The sequence below is a fragment of the Otolemur garnettii genome, unplaced genomic scaffold (genome assembly GCF_000181295.1).
Source record: "Otolemur garnettii isolate 467f Iridium unplaced genomic scaffold, OtoGar3 scaffold00084, whole genome shotgun sequence".
Classification (NCBI taxonomy): Eukaryota; Metazoa; Chordata; class Mammalia; order Primates; family Galagidae; genus Otolemur; species Otolemur garnettii.
The window spans coordinates 3,419,316-3,430,563 of record NW_003852479.1 but is presented as its reverse complement, the minus strand read 5'-3'; the positions used below and the strand labels follow the sequence as shown (position 1 = coordinate 3,430,563).

The window sequence follows — 11,248 nt, the reverse complement described above, 5'->3', positions numbered from 1 at the left end:
TCCTGTTCCTTACTAAAAGAGTGCTGAATATTTTAAAGAACAAGTTGAAATTAATTAAGTTGGACTATGGATATTGTATGCGTAATATATATGTAGACACATACATAGATGGTCTAATCCCACCTTTATACAGAACCAACATTGCTTCCCTACTGAATTTGGGGGGTGTATGTATGTTCTGTGTGTGTGTCTATATGTATTTCAAGAAGTTCCACAGACTCTGGCTTCTCCCTAGAAACAAATCTATTCTCTTTTCTTTTTTAATGAGAGTAATATGGTCAGTAGTTTTTTGGTATTCTATGTCTATAATGTGAACTAACAATGGTATAAATTATTGTAAATTGAAAATCCACCAAATAAAGGCGAAAGTCCTAACTTCAGGTCTATCTCTCAAAGGTTTTTGTATGTAAATTTTAAAAGAGTGCTGTTGCTTTGCAAGCGGTAAGTTAGAGTTCCTTTGAAAGCTTTTAAAAATAGAGTCAAATTCATTTTACGTCTCTAATTATAAAAGCTATAACAACTTCACTTGTCTTGATCAATTTATTCTATTTACTTCAGGAAAGAATGGCAAGAGACGCCTCTAGAGATGGTTCCCCAGACTACCTCCTATTCAGATTGGGAGACGTGGAAGACTGCCCGCTTTCCAGCACAGCCGCTGATGAAAGGATCTATTAGAAGGAGCCGCGTTGGTTTACACTGCAGATTGAACAGAGCGTTGAATGACTGCGTTGGTCTGACCGCAGTGGGGGGAATGGGCGCCTCTGCGCGATTTGGAATTACACTTTCATATAGGCGCAATAATTGTTCAAGTGTTCGTATCTAATTTGTCACGAAATGGTAGCCAGCATCTCTCCAACAGTGCCCCCCACGTCCCTTTACCCTGCAGTTTTATCCACCCACCCCCCCTTAGCAAGTGTAAACAGATGAGGAAATATGTGTACTTTCAAATTGCCACATATGTATCATGAAGGCGGGGGACGACTGCAAATCGCTTGGAAACTGCTCCTGGGAGGCTGTTAGCGATGCGGCCCATCGATACATCTCGGATGCTCTTAATTTTGTCCAACCCCCTCCCCCCCAACCAGCTTGGGCTGTAATTTTCCAAACAGTTATCTGTCGTTTGCAAATAAAAGTTAAAATTTATCCACAGATACAGAATGCTGACTTCCCGACAGTGAATTTTATAGGGTTTCTTTTTGTAGAGCTAGCAGATTATGACAGAGAGAGAGAGAGAGAGAGGGAGAGAGAGAGAGAAATCACTTGCTTCCTAAGCCGGGATCTGCCTGCGATGCGCGGCGGGCGGACTGCGGCGCCGATTTGCACAGTGGGCGCGGAGGAGGGGCTGGAGCGGGGGACCAGCTGGCGGAGGCTCCGGCGATGGGCTGATCTGGGGGCTCCCGAGCGCCGCTCCTTCGGTGAGCGATTTGGGGGAGGCTGGTGGATTTGCATTCAGGTTCCAGCCCGGCGTTCCCTGTCCTGACACTTAATACACGACCTGGCGCTCCCAGTTCAGGAGCAAGCGTTGGTGAGTAACGTGTAATCCGATTTTAGTTATTTCCTAGGCCATTAAAGTGGCACTTTTAAAGCAGGTCAGTCTTAAAAGACGCCGCCGCCGCTGCCGCCGCGAGCGTCTCCTTGGCCTGAAACGTTCGGCGGCCCCCTCCTCCTCCACCACCCCCTCCAGCTCCAGAAGTGAGGGTGCTGGAATGGGGAGCTGTCAGGGGACCCACTCTCTGCCCAAAGCATCGCGCCCCCTCGGCGTTCGCCTGAGATCCCCAGTCGCAGGCGGCGTTGGCTGGGCACGGCCATACTGTGCGATCCGTATCCTCTCCCTCGCTCCTGCCCCCTCCCGCTGTCGCCGTCTGACCAATGCTGGGTTCTGAGATCTGGTCGCCCCCGTCCTGCCTCCTTTCCGCCTCTCTCTTCCCTTTCCTTCTCTCATCCACATACCACCCACCCCCACTCCCACCCACCCAAAGGGCAAGGAGCGAAGACAGCCGGAGAAGACAAGGGCTAGTTCCATCTCCCCGGATGGAAGGAGGCCTGGGGCACGGATTGCTCTGCGCGCGGCAATCTTTCCAGAGAAATCCGGAGACTGAGCTCGGGCTCTCTGGAACGGCAAAGCTGGATACCGGAAAGAGAGCACCGAGATTTTAAACCACAGGCACCCAGTCCTGGGACGCTGCTTGCCTGCCACCGAAGGCTCACGGAGCTGGGGTCAGGAGCTTCCCATCCTGGCATCGCCGCGCTAGGTGCGCGCCCGACTCTCCATTGGTATGCAGCGACCATTTCCCTGCGAGTCTCTGAGGTGGAGACATTTAAAGGGATTACAAGCGTGATTCGTTAGCCTTTTGAAAGTTGGTGGCCATAGGAGGAGAAGCTACAAGGCTCCGCTGTGATGGATACAATTGAGCCTCACGGAGAGTTTGCCCCTCCCGCTGGGAAGCCCCTTGGAGCAAACCCTGGAGATCGTGAGCGCTCTGCACCATAGGTACCAGCGCCATCCTTTCCTACTTTGTCTAATTGAAACCAGTATTTTTCGCATGTAGGCTGTGCATTGAGAGCGCAGAGTTTGGCCGCGGTGTCTGCCCTACGCTCACAGGTGCTGTGGGGGTTTGTTGCATTTTGAATTGGTTTGGTTAGGTCTGAGGACCCAGGCGAAAGGAAGGGTACTGGAGAATAACATACCCCCTTTTCTGGGGGGAGGGAATCGGAACTCCAATAAATAGGCCAGGTGGTTGAGTGAAGAACCCCTCCCCCGTGGATCGCTCCCTACAGTTGCGAGAGATAGGAGGAAAACGACTTGGGCTTTTAATAATTTTCCGTTTCTAAACAGACCCATTGTGCGTTTCGCCTGCCTGGCGACAGCAAATTAGAAAAGGATCTCTAGAAGGCTCAAAGCAGAAAATGAATGATGCAGCATTTTAATTATTTGTTCCAGAGGATATCGTTTTGCTTCCATATTGGAATATTTAATGTTACATCTGGAGAGATTAGTGGGCTCCAAGATCCAGCTCTGGGGAGAGGGAGGTGAGCAGAGGGCACAGGGGGAGAAAGGGCTTCTTGTCTCGCTTCTGGACAAATGGTTCCCCGCGCTGCCAGCAAGACGCAGAAAAAACCAGGGCCCTGTGGCTCTCCATCCCCTAACTTTCTGAGCCCTTCCTATCCCTGAGATACGTATCCTGAGGGAAAGGAAAGAAAAAAGGAGACATGGGCTTTAGGACACAGCCCAAGTCCAGAACTTAGGGGATTGTAGTTCAAGAGAGATCAGAAATTTCATTGCAGAAATGACTTTACCGTCACCAGAAGCTCAGGGCAGCCTCCTGGGTGCCCATCTAGTCCATCACGTCTCGGACTCCGATAAGATCCCTGAAACAGTGACTATTTCACTGCCTCTGCACATTGGGCACCCCTGAAGGTGCTGGGTGTGGGGTGTAGGGTGTAGGTGTTGGCAGCTGGGGAGGGAGAGAGAATTGCTGTGATTCTGAGCTCAGGACACTGGGGTTGGTTTGCTTCATGGCTTCGACCTATGTGAGAACTAGGGTGGGTCTGGAATATTAAGGGGTGTGCAGTGGAGGAGAATTCTGTCCTCCTGCTTAGTCTCTGATTCCTGTTTCCAATTTTAGCTACTGTGTGGCGGGTGGATACCTAAGTATTTATTATGTGAATATCCTGTGGCTGACTTTTAAGGAATGTTTTATTGAGTTAGGTAATTTACCTATTTTAAAGTGGTATTAAATTGACACTTTTCTTTAAAATTTGGTTCTGTAAAGAGTGCTTGAAGGGAAAGTCCTCTCTATCTGCTAACTTTGAGCCCTAGGGCAATTGAGGATCAGTCAAGCTCTTCAGTGGCCAAAAAGTCCCTCCCTTCCCCCTTCCTGGTGAGCTGGTGTCAGGATTGGTGTGTGTGAGGGTGGCATGCATCCAGGGCACACAAGTTCCCCCTAACTCCTGTCCTTTGCTGTACTGTGCCCCCCCCTTCCCTCATTAAGCTGCATTTCCGCCCAGAAAGGCTGGGCTGTAGAACTGTCAGTTGAGCCTGTAAGATTGATCCTCAGAGGGGTTTTGTGAACTATGATGGTGGCCTCTCAACACTGTGACATCTCTCTTCAATCACACCCATCCCCCACCACTCCCTACTACCCCCCCCTTGTCAACAATATCACAGAGAAATATCTGAATTGAAAAGAGAAAAAGAAGGAACAGAATCCAATTCCCGAAATTTGTTCCCTACCCCACTAGGTCTTTCCTGGGGAAGAACGTCAAATGCAACATCCTTGTCCAAACCGTCTTTATCTCCTCCCAGAGGATTGGCTTGTCTCTCTTTTTTGAAAAGGTAGAAGAAAACCCATCATCGTTGTTGAATCTAGGGGAAATCCAGGCTTTGGGGCTGCAGCACAACAAAAGAACTCTTGGTGCAAAAAGATCGAAGCAAAATGCAGGAGCAACTCAGCCCAAGTCTCCCAGGCTGTCAGAGCTCTTATCCGGACATCTAGGCAGGATCAGCCCCAGTAAGCTCTTCTCTTCTGCTCTGGGAACTTGGATTCCCCTCACATCCCTGCTTTTGCAGGAAATGGCTGGGCTGGGAAAGGGTAACTTGTAAGGATAGTCTCACTTTTCAAGCCATCTGCACTGGAGAGACAGATCTGGGAAGGAGAAGGGCAGAACAGGAGGGGCGGGTTTCCTTGAGAGTTGGAGGAGAAGGAGGGGGAGGGGAGAAGTGGGGGAGGAGGAGAGGAGGGGGAGGAGGAGGAGGAAGAGGAGGAGGAGGAAGAGGAAGAGGAAGAAGAAGAAGAAGAAGAAGAAGAAGAAGAAGAAACAATTCAAAGAAAAAGGAAGAAAGAAGGCTTCCTACTCCCATTTTCACCTTCCAAAGGTTTCTCATAGGTTCTCCCCTCCCCCTTCCTTCTTCTTATGGTTTTTCTTGCTAATTTGTCTTCTCAACCTCTCTACTTCTTTTCTCTCTCTCTCTCTCTCTCTCTCTCTCCCCCCTAATTCTCACTCCCAACGTCAAGCTAAGCGCGTTCCCCTTCTTGGGGCTCATTTTCCTGACGTAGTAAACCAGATCCAGGGTATAGCTCATACCAAAAATAACCCCCCCAACCCAAAACCCAGCGCCCTGAGAGCCGTCCGCGACGCTGCTCCGGCCTCAGCCCCCTCCCGCCCTTCCTCCCGGCCGGGATGCGCTGCCGGCGCCCAGGAGAGCGGCCCCCGCGGCGGCGGCGGAGCTGGACGCCCCCGCTGCAGCCCCTTCTGGAACCTCCCTTCTGCCGAGCGTGCCAGGCGGCGGCTCGGCGTCCCAAAGGAGCCATTGAAGACTCCATTGCATTCCCTGCACGTCCGAAGCCTGCTCTCCCCTCTGAGTCTCCCCCCAACACTGCCCCCCGCCCAGCTAACTCCCTTTATGCCCTTCTGCTTCGGTTTCAGCAGAGGGAATGAGAGGCAGAATTCTTAAACTCAACCTTTCACTTTATTTTCAATGGTCCATGTTAAAAACAAATCTGCAAAATAGGTAAGTCCAAGACATCTGGAGCCCCCTCCCCTGTTTTTTCGTCTTCTTCTCCTTTTTTTTTTTTTTTTGCCTGAACCTCAATATCTGAAAAACAAAACATTTAAAAAAGGGAAATGGTGTCTGAAAAGGAACTTAAGCGGACGTTAATATTTTACCAGGGAGAAAGGCAAGACTGATGCTGCTTCCTCTCTATCTCTTTTTTTTTCTTTTTCATTTAATTGCTTTAAATAAATGAGCACTGCACGCCCCAGGCAGAGCCTCTCCGCCTTCTCCTGCTTCCTCCGTCCTCACAGCTACTTACTTTAGATGCAAGTTGAATGCGAGGATTTACTCTGTTTACTTTCCCTATAAATTATTTATTGTGTTTTAGGTTAGAGAGTTGATGAAGTATCTCTTCGATGTATGATATGTGTAGAGAGAAAAATGTATGCTAAAACATTTTTATTGATTAAAATAAGCCACTTAATTTTGATGACTATTTCAGCGCCTCGGGAAGGATGATCTAAGCAAACAGCATTGTGACCATTTATTCCTGTAAACGTTTTCAGACCTCGATGATAATAGCAAGAACAGAGATCCACAGATGGAGGCTCTGAGTGTTATTCTAAGGACACTACATTTTTTTTTTCTCTGATTGGAAAAGAATGATGTGGTTTTGAAATGTGTTTCATGTGAAAGTTCATTTATTAGCAGGTAAGAGGTTTCCACCCTCTCACGCCGTTAACTCCTCACCTCTTCTTTAACCAGCCACCTGCTCTTCTTGGCTGTAAGAAGTTTCCTCAGTTGCTCTGGAAGGTGCAGATACACATTTCGGACTAAGCTCAGCAAGTGTTTTAATCCAACCCTCCCAGACTCAGCATCCTCTAGCTGACACTATCTTTAGCCCTGCCAGTTGCTTGGACATGTTCTTCAGAGGGGCTAATAACTCCTAAATGCTTTAACTAGCCAAATGCCACAAATGGGGAGACGTTGTTTAATTAATAGAGATGGCAATTATCTGTGCTTGGATAAAGGGGGGTGGGGTTACAAGGTGCTACTAACCATCCACTGTAATTAAACATGGTTTGATCATTTCTTAGAAGAAATCTTATGTTTTCCTAACATCTTCAAATAAACATGTACGATGTCTCCACGTCGTATATGAGGAATCAGGCTCATACTTTATCCAACAACTTCTGGGTAATGCGATGTCTTTTGAATAGTTAAAATCTATAATGGGAAGAACATTTTTTTCCCCAGAGTTCCAATCAGATTATAGTGGGTACCTTGATGCCAATGTGAGTTTTAAGTGGCAAACAGGTGTGATGACCAAATTATTGCCATTATTACCGAATCTCCCTGTTCCCCAAAGGAACAGTGCACATCAGTTCTTCTGTTTGCTACCAGAGGTGGTGCAGGCCGCTTTTGTTCACATGGCAAGCCCTTTACCAAGTATGGCTTGGTTCAGAACAATGTCAATACATGGTTCAATGTCTCTAAGTCTCCTAAGTTTAAAATATGGGACGTACTCTGGAGATCAAGCTAGCCCATTTTGAATGTCAGTTCAACAATTGCTGAAGTTTTTATGTAGTTCTTAAAAAGCCCCATGTGTAGGAGTCAATTAAAATAGTACATATGACTAAAAGCTAAAAATCTGCATTTTTATTTCTGTTGCAGTTTTGTAATCAACCACGAGTGATGGAACCTTCCGTAGCTGAGATGCGTAACAGAGGGAGGATGTTGTGGATAATTCTCCTAAGCACAATTGCTCTGGGACGGACTACCCCAATTCCTCTGATAGAGGACTCGGAGGAAATAGATGAACCCTGTTTTGATCCATGCTACTGTGAAGTTAAAGAAAGCCTCTTTCATATACATTGTGACAGCAAAGGATTTACAAATATTAGTCAGATTACTGAGTACTGGTCAAGACCATTTAAACTGTATCTGCAGAGGAATTCTATGAGGAAATTATACACCAACAGTTTTCTTCATTTGAATAACGCTGTGTCTATTAACCTTGGGAACAATGCGTTGCAGGAGATTCAAACAGGAGCTTTCAATGGTCTCAAGATTTTGAAGAGGCTGTATCTCCATGAGAACAAACTAGATGTCTTCAGAAATGACACTTTCCTTGGTTTGGAGAGTTTGGAGTATCTGCAGGCAGACTACAATGTCATTAAACGCATCGAGAGTGGGGCATTCCGCAACCTAAGCAAATTGAGGGTTCTGATTCTAAATGATAATCTCATCCCCATGCTTCCAACCAATTTATTTAAGGCTGTCTCTTTAACCCATTTGGACCTACGTGGAAACAGGTTAAAGGTTCTATTTTACCGAGGAATGCTAGATCACATCGGCAGAAGCCTGATGGAGCTTCAGCTGGAAGAAAATCCCTGGAACTGTACGTGTGAAATTGTGCAACTGAAGAGTTGGCTGGAGCGCATTCCTTACACTGCCCTGGTGGGAGACATCACTTGTGAGACTCCTTTTCACTTCCATGGAAAGGACCTGCGTGAGATCAGGAAGACGGAACTCTGCCCCTTGTTATCTGACTCGGAGGTGGAGGCCAGTTTGGGGATTCCTCATTTGCCCTCGAGCAAGGAGAATGCGTGGCCAACCAAGCCTTCCTCGATGTTGTCTTCCGTTCATTTTACTGCTTCTTCTGTTGAATACAAGTCTTCAAATAAACAGCCCAAGCCCACAAAACAGCCCCGAACGCCAAGGCCACCTTCCACATCCCAAGCTTTGTATCCTGGTCCAAACCAGCCTCCCATTGCTCCTTACCAGACCAGACCACCGATTCCCATCATATGCCCTACTGGGTGCACCTGTAATCTGCACATCAATGACCTTGGCTTGACTGTCAACTGCAAAGAACGAGGATTTAATAACATTTCTGAACTTCTTCCAAGGCCATTGAATGCCAAGAAACTGTACCTGAGTAGCAATCTGATTCAGAAAATATATCGTTCTGATTTTTGGAATTTTTCTTCCCTGGATCTCTTGCATCTGGGGAACAATCGTATCTCCTACGTCCAGGACGGGGCCTTCATCAACCTGCCCAATTTAAAGAGTCTTTTCCTCAATGGCAATGATATAGAGAAGCTGACCCCAGGCATGTTCCGGGGTCTACAGAGTTTGCACTACTTGTACTTTGAGTTCAACGTCATCCGAGAAATCCAGCCTGCAGCCTTCAGCCTCATGCCCAACTTGAAGCTGCTTTTCCTCAACAATAACTTGCTGAGGACCTTGCCCACGGATGCCTTTGCGGGCACATCCCTGGCCAGGCTCAACTTGAGGAAGAACTACTTCCTCTATCTTCCTGTGGCTGGTGTCCTGGAGCACTTGAACGCCATTGTCCAAATAGACCTCAACGAGAATCCCTGGGACTGTACTTGTGACCTGGTGCCCTTTAAACAGTGGATTGAAACCATCAGCTCAGTGAGCGTGGTAGGTGACGTGCTCTGCAGAAGCCCGGAGAACCTCACCCACCGTGATATACGTACCATTGAGCTGGAAGTGCTTTGCCCAGAGATGCTTCACACGGCGCCAGCTGGGGCGTCCCCAGCCCAGCCTGGAGATTCTCACCTTGTTGGGGGACCAACGAGCTCATCTCCTTATGAGTCCTCTCCTCCGGGAGGCCCCGTGCCACTTTCGGTATTGATTCTCAGCCTGCTGGTTCTGTTTTTTTCAGCTGTCTTCGTCGCTGCAGGCCTCTTTGCCTACGTGCTCCGACGGCGTCGGAAGAAGCTGCCGTTCCGGAGCAAGCGCCAGGAAGGCGTGGACCTGACCGGCATTCCCATGCAGTGCCACCGACTGTTCGAGGATGGCGGAGGTGGTGGAGGTGGGGGTGGGGGCCGACCGGCTCTCTCCTCTCCGGAGAAGGCACCTCCTGTGGGTCACGTCTATGAGTACATCCCCCACCCGGTCACCCAGATGTGCAATAACCCCATCTACAAGCCTCGTGAGGAGGAGGAGGGGGCCGTCTCCTCGGTTCCAGAAGCAGGGAGTGCAGAACGTGGGGGTCCTGGGACACAACCGCCAGGAATGGGCGAGGTTCTCCTAGGAAGTGAGCAGTTTGCTGAGACACCCAAGGACAACCACAGCAACTACCGAACCTTGCTGGAAAAAGAGAAGGAGTGGGCCCTGGCGGTGTCCAGCTCCCAGCTCAACACCATCGTGACGGTGAATCACCATCACCCTCACCACCCCGCAGCTGGTGGGGTTTCAGGAGTGGTTGCGGGGACTGGGGGAGACTTGGCAGGGTTCCGCCACCATGAGAAGAATGGTGGTGTGGTGCTGTTTCCTCCCGGGGGAGGCTGTGGCAGTGGCGGTGTGCTCCTAGACCGGGAGAGGCCGCAGCCTGTCCCCTGCACGGTGGGGTTCGTGGACTGTCTCTATGGCACAGTGCCCAAGTTAAAGGAACTGCACGTCCACCCTCCTGGCATGCAGTACCCAGACTTACAGCAAGACGCCAGGCTCAAAGAAACCCTTCTCTTCTCAGCTGGAAAGGGCTTCACAGACCACCAAACCCCCAAAAGCGATTACCTCGAGTTAAGGGCCAAACTTCAAAGCAAGCCGGATTACCTCGAAGTCCTGGAGAAGACAACTTACAGGTTCTAAAAGGAGGAAGAAAATATATTAGTGCTTTTTTTTTTTTTTTTCAAAAGAAAAGGAGAATAAAAGAAATATATTCCTTGCTCCCTTTCCACTTGTCCTGATAATTCCAATCCTCACAATCTTCTCTGCCCTGAACAGAACCGAACCCGCATGATAACTAGCGAATACAGATGAATACAGATGTGTGCTCTCCCCTCTCAGATGCGATTTGGAGGAAGGGCCATACTCAGATCATTAATCAATGAAGTGCCTTCGCAGACTTTTGCCAGCAAATGTTATCATTATTTTTTTATACCGAATCTGACTTTGACTGTGCCGTGTATAAGGTATATGGGGATCTTTGTAATGATCCTAATTAAGTAAAATTCAATGTGTCTTTTTATTTTCAGTAACTTTTTTCTTTTCAGTTGTAGTTTTGTTTGAAAGGGAGGGGGGGGAATGACATTTGTGGCTGTCTTTCCTCTCCGCATCATGGCACAGATTCTGTACATGTATTGACAATGCAGTTTGCTGCATGCCTGGAAACTGCAAGGGGGGGCGGGGGTGGGTCTTGCTGGAATGTTCTCACTCACCCTCTTGTCTCTGGCATACATACCCATATGCAAACCACAAATTTGCACACAGTGGGGTCCCCAAATCTGCAGTCTCTTCCTGCTGGTGCAGGTATATACACACACAAACACACACACCATTCCCGTTCAACCCAGTCTCCCAATCTGTTTAGTTGGGCTTTGATTCATTCCTCCCCTCTCCATAGTTCCACCTACCCTCACTGCTAGTGTACAGCTCATAGCATCTCCCCTTAGCACCTTGGGAAAAGTCACATTCTAGGCTGGATCCTACTGCAGAGGAGGCCTGGAGTTTTAACAGCCGAAGACTCACACCTAGGGATGAGCACTCTCTTTGTGACATTCATCCAGACGCCAAGAATTTTTGGAGAACATCTGCACTTTCTTATACATATATATATATATATAAAATATTAAAAAATAAAAAAAGCAACTGGGTATATATCACTAACAGCTTTTTAGGAAGTACTTTTAATGTTTTCTCTCTCACACACAAAGATTCAAAAGAAATGTGCATATATTTATTCTGTAATTTCAGTGATTATAAATTGTAAAGGTAATGTTT

The 11,248-nt window shown here is 48.0% G+C and overlaps 1 protein-coding gene across 2 annotated transcripts; it reads left to right on the top strand.

Moving 5' to 3' along the window:
• Nucleotides 1–1,454: 1,454 nt before the first annotated feature.
• SLITRK3 (SLIT and NTRK like family member 3) lies at nt 1,455–10,677 on the top strand. 2 transcript variants are annotated; one of them, XM_003794642.2, is made up of 2 exons: nt 1,455–1,525; nt 7,169–10,677. In XM_003794642.2, exon 2 carries the CDS (start codon nt 7,190–7,192, stop codon nt 10,115–10,117), a length of 2,928 nt encoding a protein of 975 aa, XP_003794690.1. In that variant the 5' UTR covers nt 1,455–1,525; nt 7,169–7,189; the 3' UTR covers nt 10,118–10,677. The 2 variants fall into 2 exon arrangements, with proteins under 2 accessions (XP_003794690.1, XP_003794689.1); XM_003794641.2 differs by lacking the exon at nt 1,455–1,525 and adding an exon at nt 2,085–2,491 and having other exon boundaries at nt 7,169–10,495.
• The last annotated feature ends 571 nt before the right edge of the window (nt 10,678–11,248 follow it).